This window comes from Chroicocephalus ridibundus, chromosome 7 (assembly GCF_963924245.1).
Source record: "Chroicocephalus ridibundus chromosome 7, bChrRid1.1, whole genome shotgun sequence".
Classification (NCBI taxonomy): Eukaryota; Metazoa; Chordata; class Aves; order Charadriiformes; family Laridae; genus Chroicocephalus; species Chroicocephalus ridibundus.
The window spans coordinates 558,799-572,861 of record NC_086290.1 but is presented as its reverse complement, the minus strand read 5'-3'; the positions used below and the strand labels follow the sequence as shown (position 1 = coordinate 572,861).

Sequence of the window (14,063 nt, the reverse complement as noted above, 5' to 3'; positions counted from 1 at the left end):
CCCTGGGCAGGGACACCTCCCACCAGCCCAGGTTGCTCCAAGCCCCGTCCAACCTGGCCTTGAACCCCTCCAGGGATGGGGCAGCCACAGCTTCTCTGGGCACTGCTCCCTGATAGAACATCACTAAGTCATACCCTACCTTGCAGCCCATTGACTTCCCCATTTACACAAGACTTGAAGCACTTGCTGTGTGGGGCTGTATCACAGCACAGCAGCGCAAGCTCATACAGAAAAGCTCCCCATCACTTGTGCAGATACAGATTCAGGACTAGGAAAAGTACAGGCATAATCCTGACTTGCAGACTCATTAGTAGGCTAAAATGAATAAAGTTGTTGAATGAAATAGCTTTTCCTCTACAACCTTATGTGAGCTAGATATCCATTATTCGCATTTTCCACCCATTTTCCTTTCTCTTTTTATAAACTGGGTGAAATATCCGACAAACTATTTTTAGGACCCAGCTGTTTGCTATTAAATCCAGACATCATGAAAAGAAACAGAGGTAGGTGGCTTCAAAACTGGTGAGAGAAAAGATCCAGCTCCTGTAAAAAGTTTATTTGCAGTGACTGACAACTACCAAGCAAATGTTGGAGACAACATAAAAAGTGAAATTACATTAGCAAAAGCAGAACAGCAATGAAAGTGTTTCTTTATAGGTGATTGCTTAAACTTCCCATGACAGACAATGAATATAGATGGCTGAGCTGAGTATTTTTCACATGCTAGGTCTAAAGAAGAAATATTGCCCCCGAAAGTGAAATGGGGATAAGGAATCCTTCAAAGAGGGGACCGTTGCAGTAATACCTTATAACCCTCAAGCGGCAGGTCTGGAACAGCAGACACAGTTCTGCAAAGACATGAGTCCCCGAGCTTTGACACAGAGGTGGGATGGGAAGGTGTGCTATTTCTGCAACATTCACTGCCTCGAAGAAAAATGTCTTGTGATTGATCCTCAGAAATTAACGTTTTAAACTCCTCCCTTTTCTCTACAGGGAGCTTTTCTATGAAATCAGTTCATTTGTTAATTTTAGAATTTCTCTGTCACAATTGGATATTCTGAGGTATAGGCTTTCTGAAGAGTAACTTGAATGAACAAATTAATTATTCTTTGCTATGATTTAAATCTCTTTCACTGCTACTACTCCTACTGATGCTGAACTAAGTGAGCACAATAATATTTTTCTTAAGATAACACCTAGCATTCTTGTCTTTCGAGACCCAGTATTTTATTTATTTGTTTATTAGAAGAACTACCATAAAACCCTGCTAGCCTTTACTCAGAGGCAGTACCAGCCATCCTAAGAGAGTGTTTACTAGTCTATGGGTTGGATTTTGAACTACCTCTTATAATTTCTGAAAGAAATCAGTAATCCTCTCCTGTGAGTCCTGACACGCCTCAGTATGGTGCCGTTTGACCACGTTATTTTACTGACAGTAATGAGACAGTTCTAAGAGCAGAGATTCTCTTTTGCAATAATCTGCCTTAGACACTTCTGACCATACAGCTGTGTGAACAAATACATGTCTTCTGCCTACCAGAAGAGCAAGGCAGAGTAAGATCCATCCTGGTCAGGAAACTTTACACCGTGAACTTGACAGCAGGGAAAGCCCCAGATTCTGTGGTCTGAAGCCAGCCTGGAGATCTGCTCTGCCTCAGCACACAACGGCAGATGTACCAGCTTCTGCCTCCTATCTCTCACATCTCTCCCAAGGTTCCCTCCGACTCCTATATTCCTCTCATGGCCAGCTAAAACGAGATAGAGAAATTAAGGTTTGTGGAAGATACTCTAGGGACAATCGGCTGTAGCTAGAACCACAAGTAGTTTATTGTAAGTAAGGACAAACTGAGTGCCAATGTCCTGGTTTGTCACCTGTGCCAAAATTTGTCAGCTGCACTGAGCTTTTGTCAGCTGCTCATAGGCAAATAGCCAAAAAAAGAAGAAAAAAAAAAGCAGCATGATCCAGCTCAGTCTATTCGTAACAATGAAATGCATGGAGAATTTCAAAATATTCTGCCTGATTGAATTCAAGATGTCATCTCACTTAAACTTTTGTAAAATTCCAGAAAGGAAGATATCATCTAAAACGAGTTCGAAAAGTGGCAACACATTTTACATTAATATTTAAGCTAGTATCAAGCTTCTTCAGTGTCAAGATATTGACAAACTTTTACAAGGCTGAATGCATGACCCAAATTTTAAGTGTAGTGCTTGCTTTTCTTGTATGCACCATTCTATTCGAAAACAGTACAATCCTTATTTTATTTCAGAACTGAAACACTGCAATTGTCTTATACTCAACAACCCTGAGGCAGCTGCTTCCTTTGAAATAGATTTACCCAGCATTAATCCTGGGCTTTACACATTCTAAAGAATATAAACAACTCGGAAGGGCAGCCACCCTCTCCACCCTGTAATCCCCACACAGCCTTTGCAATAGCAATGTACGCTTGATGCACCGCTCTCTTGTAGAATCTGCAGACAGACAGACGACAACAATACCACCAAGTGAGATGTCAACCCTCCCGACCATTAATTATGTCAGTGCCGATTGTTGTACCAGAAACATCCTGTTAATGGGCCTGAAAAGAGGAACCAGATTTACTTGACTTAGTCCTAATATCACTTGAAAGGATGCTGCAGAGGATACAGTGCTGAACATGCAATACTCCATTCATTCTTCCGTTATTTAAATAATTCAGACATCCTTGGAAATTGTGGTAAAATATAGTAGTGCTTAGAGAATCACCAGCTATAACAAATACATCAGTTCAAAGTCCACAATTTGTAGGATAACTCAGGACTTGGGTATTTCCCAAATGCAAAAATTTGTGGTTTAGCAGCAGTAGAAGTAGAAAATTTAGATTATTAAACATTATAATCCTATATTATGCCTGAAAAAAACCCCAAATTCTTCAGTTTCTAAAAGCAATAAACACTGTAACATGCATTCTAGTTTCAGCACCCACAAACTATTTCAGCAGCAGCGGCAGAAGATTTAAGTGACGCCCTGTAGGTGTACCTAGAAAAAGAGGGGGATTTAGAAGCAGCGTGTGATTGTTTTACCAAAGAAACTGAGGGGGACTTTCCTGCTCTCCCCAGTTTCTTCTGCCTAGGCTTCAAAACCATTCCACTGACCCTCCTATACCCAATATTAAAACCTGATGCCATCCTAAAGAATATCAGTAGATGGCAAAAAGAAGTCAAGGCTGGCCCAGTATCTGCAACTCAGGATCTCCTGGAGCCAAGCTAGCCTCAGCAGAAAAGCTAAGCTTTATACTATTAATATATAGATATGTTAAATTTCTAGATCATTATGAATATTTATGCTCTTTCTGAACTTCTTTGTTTACAGAAAAATCTCTCCTCCTCTCAGTTATTCGCAATCAGAGCTACATAACATTTTTTACATTTTTTTAGTGATGAGAATTACTGCAGTGATCTGAAATTTGTGAAGAGAGTGGACCTATTTATCTGCTTTATAGATAAGCACATTCTAAATCTCTCTCAGAAAGACTGTACTTTTCTGACATAAATTTGATAGTGTAATTACCACACAGAAAGAATCATTTCTATTCATACAAAAGCACATGAAGAGGACATTTGATGCACACCAGCTTGTTGGTTCTTTAATCCACAAAGCATTTTGCTTATTATTTCAGATGAGAGCATTTCAAAGGACTGCCTCCATTCCCCCAGCTGCGCCGTTACCGACTAGTTAACCCCAGCGAGCTGGGCACTGCATCACCAGTCTCTGCTCTGCATAAAATAGAACCAACTCTAATGGTAAAGGCAACCGTAGGATCTATACATTACAAAATACATGGTAGTTATTTACTTTATACCCAACAAAAGAAACCCAGAAACAGATGTCGTTACCTATATAAAACTTTTAACTGGTGATCAATCTCTTGAAGCTTGGACTGGTACCCACTTGCAAGCTTTTGGTATTCATTGATAAGTAAGGTCTTCAATTCAGGATAGGGGCATTCCAGAGACAGTAGTGCTGAAGGAACTTCAAGGAAAAGTCCATTTTTCTCTTCAAAAGAATGCGCTACGGCCTGTGATGAAAAAAACGCTACTCAGCAGACTACTCTGCATTATACTTTCTCTCAAAAAAAATTTGCTAATTAAACTTAAAAGGAAAAGCTTACTTTTGTGTTATAGTCTTCAAGCTCTCTTTCCAAAGCCAGACTTTCAAGGATAAGGAATTCCAAAATTGCCTTCTGTTGCTTCTTCACAAGTTCGATCTATTACATGAATTATGTTACTGTTATTTCTTTATCTTGTAATATGAAAGCTCTTACTTAGAAACAAAGAGCCTGATTTCCAGTTCCACACTGCTGTGCTTTTACATATTTTAGTGAAGCAGATCTGCACTACGGCAAGTACAGAGGTTACTGGATACTCTGAAGGTGAGTTATATTCTCAAAGTATTACATAAAAATAAATGAAAATGCTAAAAATACAGTGATAATAAATTGTAAAAATAAAGTTAAAATACCAACCTGCTGTAACATCTCAACTGGATTGAACTTAGATTTCAGACAAGATTCTTCTGAGAGGTAACACTGCATTTCAGACAGCCTGGATTTCAAATTCTCTTTTAGTTGCCAGATAGGAACTACAGTATTTTTTTGGTATGTATCCCACTCCTTTGATAATTTATGCTCTAGATCCAAATGAAACAAAGCTTTCTCAAACACACAAAATATTACACAGCACTGTGCTTTCTAAACCTGTCAAGACAGGGATTTAAAAACTCAAACAAATAAAGATAATTTTGACTATAATAAATAATCAAGACATGAATAAAAAATTCTTACCCAAGTCCCTCATATCCAAAAAAAAGTTGTGCTTATGGCTTTCTTCATCAAGAAAAGTCTTTATATCTGCTTCTGCTTTTTGCCTGGAAAGTATGAATATGAGTTTTACAGAAGCTTTAATTTCTAATTCATTAAGTTTTCAAGAACGATAAACCTCCAATACTCTAATAATTAAGTAAAAAGGGAGATTCTCTGTCTGGGAAGGTATGAAGTGCAGGACTTGGACATGAAGGTGATATGGAAGCCACCCTCCTCTGAGCAAAGAAGTTCTCATTGATCTGCTGTATGTAGAATATGCAAGCTCACAGACATTATTAATGTTCCCTGTTGTAAGTGGGAACTCAAAATGCGTATCTAGAGACAGATTCTGAAGGAATTAAAAAGTATCTGAAAGTGTCTGATACTCCTACAACTACATGCTCTTCAGATGTTGATAGGTCAACTAAACAGCTACGAGGTCTCATGGAGAGGAACATGCAGAACATCTACTCTGTTCTCCCCTCCCTTCACACGTCCTCTTCATGTCTACAGACCTCTTTCAACGTAGCTCACAAACTCTCGTGCCCTGCACAAAAAGTTATCCTCAGTTCAGGTGTTTTAATCTTCTCCTCCTAAGTGCCTGGTATGCCACACCAGAATCCGTCTGCTGAAGTATTTCTTTAACAATGGCTAATTAAGATTCCTGAGCTCTTACCTGTTCTCACTCAGTCTTTTATGCTCTTGCCACCATACTCGCTGATGCTGTTTCAGCAGCGTTTGCTCTTTGTTAATTTTTGAAATTTGCTCTGTTTTTTTAATCTGCAGGAAGAATTAAAGCTTGTAAGTATTTTGAATCTGCTCAATAGCTTCATCAAATGCCTTCCTGTGGAAACTTTTAACTTCAGAATGGCGAACCTAAAAGCTTTTTTCAAAACTATGTTTTTCTGAAGAATAACAGGTTCAAATGTAACCAATTTTCATGAAAAAAAATTATTACATTCACATCACAATTAAATGAGAGGAGAAAGTGAAAAAATGCAGTCCATTTTCTTCTTTCCCTTCTTCTTCCTTTCTTTCCCATCCCTGTTTCCCAGGATGTGAAGGGGAAAGAAGATGAGCAGGAGAAAGAAAAATACACTTTCTTACAGATGAGAAGATGAAAGAGTGAAAGTGTGTCTTTCAAGAAAAAGAATTTCAAAAATTGATTACTAAAAAAAAGAGTGCTTTTTCAAAATCTATCCAATTAAAGAGGCTCTGAAACTGTCTGAGGGCTTCACAAAAAAATTGCTTCCAATTCCAACTTCAGATAAAATAGAAATACGTGCTTTTGAGATAGATGGAGTTACCGCTTAAACTAGAGGAAGCGTCATCAGGGAAAGGCTGATAAGTGGCAGCCAGATGAGCCTGGCCAACTAACAATGAAGGAAAAAGATCAGAAAAAGTCTGTGGCTGCCAGAAACCCCTGAGACAAGTCGGTTGTCTCCCGTACTCCCGCCACCATGACTGTCTTCTGGCCTCTCAGCAGATACATTTCAGTTCAGAGTCGGCTCCTTTCCTGCTCCTTCTCCTTTTGCCACCTAGCCACCACCTTCCTCCCTAACACCAGACCTCGTCCCTGCCCCAGCCAACTTCCAGCTGCAAAACCCGCTCTGATTCCAGAGGCTCCCACAATTCAAACACACCCTGTGTTTTTTTCCTCCCCAGACTTTCCTTCATGCAGATACAGTATTCTACTGCAGAACGGTAGCAAGGCAAGAGAAAAAAATAAATTGGGAACTCTTGTCCCAGTTCAGAACAGGGAGAAATGAATAAAGATCCCACTCCACATCTAGTTCAGGAAAGAAATGGCATTCTGAGTCAAAAGTGGTAGTTTGCCACTTGGCTCACGTGGAGGTAATTTGGCCTGTTACAAATGCTCCGTCAGCTTTCCTGCTGGCGAAAGCTGGACAACCCACACAGTGCGCCCTCCGTGTTCACACGCGCAAGAACAGGGAGAGCAAAGCCCCTCCAGGGAGTTCTGCCCACCCTCCATCGCCCGGGCGGGTGCTGCCAAGCAGCCTTCTCAAAGAAGGTGCTTGTACAACTTCTCTTTGCAGCACTCCTGCACAGGTGAGCAAGAATCCCGTCACTTCTCGAACCACAGCCTCTCATTCACCCACCACCAAAGCGGAAATCTTACTTTAAAACAAAATACCTAAAATTTTGAAGCAAGAAGCATTTACACCTCTCAAACGAATGAGTTTAATGTATCTGGTTGAACATACCTGCTTTCTAGACAGTCACACAAGGAAGACCCACAACTAGAATTTGGTTAATCCGTCGTGCTTTTGCAGCAAACCTGCTGCAGTGGCACGGATGGGTAAGAAGCTGCAACAGGTGCTATGGAGAGGTTCTGTGACTGAGAAACAAGGTGTTTATAGGAAGCTGCATATGTGACTGTACTGTAACGGTTTGAAAACACCTGGCTTGTGCTTTCTATCAGTATGTTACAATGCTTTTGAATCAAAGATAATGTCTCCCTATTTTATTGCTTACACATTTTCATATTTAAAAAGTTACTTATAGCTTCCTCTTGATTACCATTAGGTGCTTAAAAACAGACTTCAGCAAACAGAATACTGTATTTAAAGTAATTTGAAAATACATTTTCAAAACTAATGGGAAACGAAAATTGAAACAGATCTGTACATAAAGTTTAATATGCCTCGGAATTATTTTATAGCAACGGCAATGATATTTATCTATAAGTGCTGCAATATTAGCATTTTCTGTATGTGCTGTATTTTTCTTTCTTAAATGGTCAACTGATTTACCGTTTGCTTATTTGGTTCTACCTCAATAGAGAAGTAACCCAGCACTTCTGAATTTGGGTAGCTTGAATCAGCAACAAAAAAGTAGTAGGTGGGGACACATTCTATACTCTGTGGAGCTTTCAGCATATATTACTACCTACTCAGTTGGAAAACACTTGAAAAGGTGAAATACCAAAAGACAGATGATGAGAAATTAGTTTAAAGCTTGAATGAATTCAGTAGAATTTTGTACTGCAAATCCATGAAGAAATATCTGCCAGAACTTTTGATATATTACACCCACATGTATTAAAGGAAGCAATACTAGAAAGAAAGTATGCAATTTTTCTCTCACTCAATGTTACCCTTTTCAATTTTAAATATAAAGGAAAGACCTGCATGAGCAACCCCTTTTTTTGTTGCACGGCCTTCAGGATAGTAGTGTAAACTAGTAAATTATGCTTGTTGGTACGGTACATATTTCATTTACTAAGGTTTAAGAAACAGCATCAGAACAAAAAAAAAAGTATATGGTTCTGTTGCTAACAAATATATTTCATTTAATAACTTCTGTTCAAAGAACTTTTAAATATGTTTTAGACATGAATTTCAAGGAAATTATCTTTGTTTTTTTTAAGAACTTTATCAGACTCCTGTTTTTCTTCAGCAAATTTCCCTTTGAACTCTGCCATCCTGTCTGAATGAAGACTCTGAATTATATTTTATACGTGCCAGAGGCATCATCTGATCTGGACCCTTAGTCATCCACACAAGAAACTTTAGTCACTGCATTTTGCATAGTTTCTATACTCTCCACATCACCTTTCATTACAATGGCCATCCACAAAATTGCAACTGTTCAGAGGAACGGCCAAAGACTGGAGAGACACTAAATTGCCATGTTAGCACAGCCTACGCATACAAAACTGTGTTATCCTTGCACTGGATTCGCAGTTTCCTGAAAAAGCATCCAAATGACATTATGCTGAGGGGTCTGTTTCAAATTGGTAATTTCTGTCCTCTTCTCTTTTGTTTCTCAGCCTAAAGGAACTATTTCAGCTGAATGTGTATCAGCGTCAGTTTCTTCAGAAATCACTTCTTTCTGTGAATTTGATTTTTGTTTTCTTCTAAAGATACAACACTTATCAGGGAAACAGTTATACGCTAAAAGCAGTTCCACTCTTCCAAGGAGTTAGCCCTCCACCGTGTTTCTGGATCAATATTTTACACTATTTCCACACAACTGAAAAGGAAAACATACAGAGGCAGAAACACGTGCTCCAGAGAGGCTGGAGACTTGTTGGGCATCTGCGTTTCTGGCAGTTTGGCATATACTCTCCTTCAAAAAAAGCAAAATTTTTTAAAGGGAAGTTCTTAAAAATACAAATCCAAAGAATTTCTGGACATCCACAGCTAAAACCAAAATCTACTTATTCCTAACCACCGTCACCCTCCAACCCTGCTCCAGCTACTTGCAATACACAAGTACTTACGCACAATCCCGCATAAAAGAACATCCATGTCTTGGCTGTCCCATTAAAAACAAGAAATGCAACACTTAAAATTCTGTTGTGGCTTAATAGCTACAGCCTTATGATAAGCTGCACGGAAAACACCTAAACTCATAAATAGGTTTCAAAGAATTTATTTTCTTACGACAAACTTGTTGAGACTAAAATATGTTATTTTCTGCCCACTGCAACATCGTGAACAAACTATTTAGTGTACAGCTGGATGAGAGCTAAGATGAACCACAGTCTTCTCGTACATTTGGGTTTGCCATCTAAGGAGCTTGTTCACAAAAATATTCCATGTTTTCCCTGTTGGTTTGTATGTAATGTTGGAAGCAATCAGAAGGACCCCCTCAGAATGGCATGATATTTAAAAAAATAAAAATAAAATTCATCAGCTCTCCAGTGTTGTATGTAACCAAGACTGACAAGCCAGGCGATACATATTCATAGAAGACCCACTGGGAAGCAAGATACAAAGGCACTCAAGCACGTCATCTTTTAAAGCTATCTCAGTTTAACCGGACTGGTTCTACCCAGTGAGGCCTGGCTGCTATCAAAGCCGCTCTCTGATTTCCCCAGTGCTGCAGTCTCAGAACTCACGCTACCTGACTCTGATTGCTAATTGCATGGTGTCACCCAGCAGCTGGTCCGTCTTACTGCAACCTGCAACACAAGCATCAGCAGCCACCTCAGGTCCGCAAGTGCTGAGATCATCCCAGTTCCAGAAGCATGCCACAAAGCCACCTGAACGGCTCCATGCCAAGGTCCAACAGGACCTAAGGGCTTAGTTGTCACGTCACGTGAAAGCTGAACTGTTTCTCAAGCAGATGCACCTCTGGAGGCAGAAAAGCTGCGTGCGTGCAGCACTGAACCCAAGCTAATAAACCAGGCTAAATACAAATCTGCTGGCTACATTAACAACAAAGGTAAACTGCATTCCAGATAAACGAGGCACCCGAGAGTTGACATAACGTAACATAGGTCTCATACAACAGTTCTGCTTTGGGATATGACCCAAAGAAGAGACACCTTGACCAGCAGGCTAGCATCCTGTGTGTTTAAAGAAAATCTTCCTTGATACTGTGGAAAAAGCACATTTTCATTCCTGCAAGCATAAAGCAAATAAAGCTTTGTAAGAATAGAATGTCATTTTTACAAAGCCTCTTTTCAAAGCAGGGATATACATCATCGATTTTAGTATTCTGTTAAAATAAAGATGGAGAAATTTTTAAAAGACAAGAATAAGAAAGAGAATACAATGATGCTCTGAAGTCCTCCTTAGGTTTTTGGCAGAAGAAAAGGACAAAAGTCAATCTGCCTCCTTGCATTTGCTTGTCTAAAGGTAGTGTAAAGCTAAGCAAATTAGAACAGATGATGTATGAATCTGAATGAGATAAGCCACTCACATACGAAGTGGTTTATCTGCAGTTAGTTCTAGTATCAAGTTGTCAAATTTCATTTGCCTATGTTACATAGACTTGTATTAACATCAGTAAGTATAATCAATACCGAACTCAAAATACTTGAAAGTGTTTAACTCCTTTAGGTTTTCTTATGAAAAATAAAAAAAAAAGTTCATTCTTTTTCTTTATTATTTGGGGGGATGGGGGCGGTGTACTATAATGATGAAGGTCATATGCAGTATTCTAGAGTTAGCTACGTCTGAGCTATATCTTAATCTTTCTGGTTCTCTCTTTACATTTTCTTTAATATTTGGTCCTTCTTCTACAAAGGTAAAACTCTGTCATAACTTTTGGCGTATGCCTAGCGTAACGGATGCAGGGAGGCTGCCCGGAGAGCTACCAGTGTTCACCCCGGTCCTCTCCCATATTTAGAGACTGGTTTCCACTTTCCATTTTCTTTCTTGGGTTTACAAATTCTTCTCTTCACATTGTACTCTAATTAACTTGCACATCGTTGAAGACGTTGGGTGTACCATGGCCAAAAGTCTTTCAAAATTGTATCTCCTTTTTTAAGATAGTATATTGCTTTGCTCTTTTCAACTCATATGGCACCACCCGCTGTTGCATGGATTTATTAAACGTCTCTAAGATCAGACTTGCAGAGAATATGAGTACGTACAAACTTTCCCTGTCTTTTTGGGAAGCAGAATCCATGCATATTTTGCACCTCTGATTCAAAGGAATTCCATGCTCTGGCATTAACGTGTCCAAATCACAGTAACGCTAACTGTGATAAACTCTCATCTTTTGACCCCTTTTGCTGAACAATGTCACAGCAATTTGTTATCTCTATTCATTCTCAGATTCCTTGGGGCAGCAAAAAGAAATGTGATCATTGAATTTTAAAATTATTCACATTACAAATAATATAAAAATCATACCTTTAACTGAATTTTTGCAGATGCCATTTTTTCTACTGCAGCAAGTTCATAGAGATGTTTGTAGTCAATAGGTTTATATTTCTGGCTGCAAAGACCATTTCTCATAGGAATCACCAGATTTTCTAGTTATCACATAAAACACATCTAGTCATTTCAAATTCTGGAGAAATATTTTAAGAGTGAGTCATAAAATGAAACCATTATAGATAGAAATTAGAAAAAGTATATTTTAACCATTAAAGGTTTCCATAACAAAGAGATTTTTAGTTAGTGAATAAGAATTTGAAACAAATGCAAGATAGTATAAATTATATAAGAAACATTAATCATTTTTCTGTTTACAACGACTTTATTTAAAAAGGTTTTTTTATATGTGAACTTAAAGAATAATTCACTTTCAGGTGGGTTTACTGGTATTTTAGTAAATTCTAATACGGAAATACCCGAGTTTCAATATATGCATTCTTATTTCACAAATTGGAAAACTACCTCAATATTTATTGTAACCTATGGATTGAGCAATAGGAGTAATTTTCTTCTAAAAGGTACATAACTACTAATTATATGTAAACAGTGAGTTGCAGTTACATTTTCCATTCTATCTCCAGCCATAAGAACAGTATAATTTCGCTATTAAACTTCTGCAGGCCCCTGGGAAAACGATGTCCTTCCTTAAAAAAAGAGAAAGGCACTAAATTTCAAGGAAAACATCATACTTGGTTTCTGCTGCATGCAGAATGAATTATAACATCCTCTTTATGCAGTCCTATCAACAGTATTTGAAAGTCCATGACAGTATTGAAAGACCATTGTCCAAAAAAACCCAGAGGAAGTAGTTTTGCTGAAAAAGCATTTGTAGTCAAGGAAGATTTAACCAAGCTGGTCTTTCACCACACAGTGAAGATACCTTACAATGATCCCTTTAAGAAGTTTCATTGAGGGATTGCCATATTCCCCAAACAACAGTCACCTCAAGTTTACCATGGAGTCCCCCTTTGAGCTTACATTCACGTTCCTAAAGTCCACTAGCTTTATTTCTCTTCCCCCTTGTCAGCTTCCTAAGAATGATAACTTCCACCAATTCATGGCCACTTTAACCCAAGGCATGTTATGTATACACCTAAAACTGGGCGAGCCAAGGCCTGAGAAGACCAGCAGTTATATCAGAACAAATCCAGAAAACCAAGGCTGCAAATCCCATCTGAACAAGATTTGTTAACAGAAAAAGAAAGCAGCACACTCACGGTAACGTTAGATACACAGCTGCCTAATATTAATGGACAGATTCTCCTGGGTCATTGGCTTATGCCAGACTCCCATGCAAACAGAACTGCGTCTTTCTTCCCCTCTAATCATCACCCACAGTTTCCACAGGCAATCCCTTTGCAGTTTCCACTCTCTGAACTTGCAAGGATACACCACCTACACAGAGGAAGGCTTCCTCCTCTCCTCCTGCTTGTCAGTCCTGCTTTCTTCGCCGCTAATCTTCTCAACATGCAAATTAATTCCACCAAATCAGTGTTATGCTAACCGGGTTATAGCTTTGATTTTGTATTATGACTACTTTTTTATTCTTTATATACCTTACACAAAAAACATTCAGTAGTTTGATCCCCTAATTTCTTCCATTCTATCCCTCCAATGAGCTTAGTATGAATAATCTTCTTTCTCCCAGATTTTAGGCGTTTAGGTAGCTTTGTTCATCTGTGGGCTTCTATTCCCCGTCAATCCAAGTTTAAAGTTCTCATCCTTAAATCAGGAAGGTTTTATGTGAAGATTTTTTTGCCTTCCTGCTGAGATTGCTTACAACATCGTCCAGCAGAGATCATGGAACATCATTCCATGTTCAAAGAAGTAAAAGTTCTGTCACCAAACCCTCTGAAAAGCCACTCATTCAGTTCTTCCTCCTAAGCCTATTGCTCCTTCGTTACTGCTCCCGAAGGCTAAAACTCACTTCTACCCTGCTGGGAGTCATTTCGGGCAGTAACACCAGCATCCATAGCCACGAACAGCCGGGTATGGCGGGAGCTTCAGAGCAATTCCACAACATTTCTGCTTCAGGCTCCCTGCAGGCAAATGCCTGGGAGCACCGGGGAGATAAGTCAGGAGATGCATCCTGTCACATTCATTAGAAAAGGAGCAGTAACTGTTAGTTGTAGTACTCAGCGACAGTAACTACTGCTAGAAGTCATTAAGTACAACTCCTTGGTATGGTGCTTATGAATCTCCTGATCTTTGAAAAGCATGATAATGTGATGTGACAGCATTAGGGATCCTCAGTTAATTGCAAGAGAGCATGCTATGATGCGGCTAAGTGTCAGAACGAAGGTGGGACAGCAGGTAAGTGTCAGAACGAAGGTGGGACAGCAGGTAAGTGTCAGAACGAAGGTGGGACAGCAGGTAAGTGTCAGAACGAAGGTGGGACACTGTATCTTCCAGAGGCGATAAAGATCTAAATCTCTCCCCAAAGCGCCTGTTGCTGCTGCAGCAGAGACCTCTGTAAGCACCAAGCGTCAGTGTGTTTGGAAGTGTTGTACGTGCATCCTACGCGGACGTCAATGCACACATTGACAAAGTCCTCCTGCTACAGTCAGCTTTTAGCCTTGCC

The 14,063-nt window shown here is 39.3% G+C and overlaps 1 protein-coding gene across 1 annotated transcript in view; it reads right to left on the bottom strand.

Moving 5' to 3' along the window:
* CCDC148 (coiled-coil domain containing 148) overlaps positions 1–14,063 on the bottom strand; it is a 71,406-nt gene that overhangs the window by 39,119 nt on the left and 18,224 nt on the right. Inside the window, exons 4-9 of the mRNA XM_063342442.1 lie at positions 11,456–11,577; positions 5,521–5,624; positions 4,827–4,909; positions 4,509–4,672; positions 4,155–4,250; positions 3,880–4,061 (exon numbers count right to left, since the gene is read on the bottom strand). Of these exons, the coding sequence (XP_063198512.1) occupies positions 3,880–4,061; positions 4,155–4,250; positions 4,509–4,672; positions 4,827–4,909; positions 5,521–5,624; positions 11,456–11,577 (751 nt within the window). The remainder of the gene's footprint in view (positions 1–3,879; positions 4,062–4,154; positions 4,251–4,508; positions 4,673–4,826; positions 4,910–5,520; positions 5,625–11,455; positions 11,578–14,063) is intronic.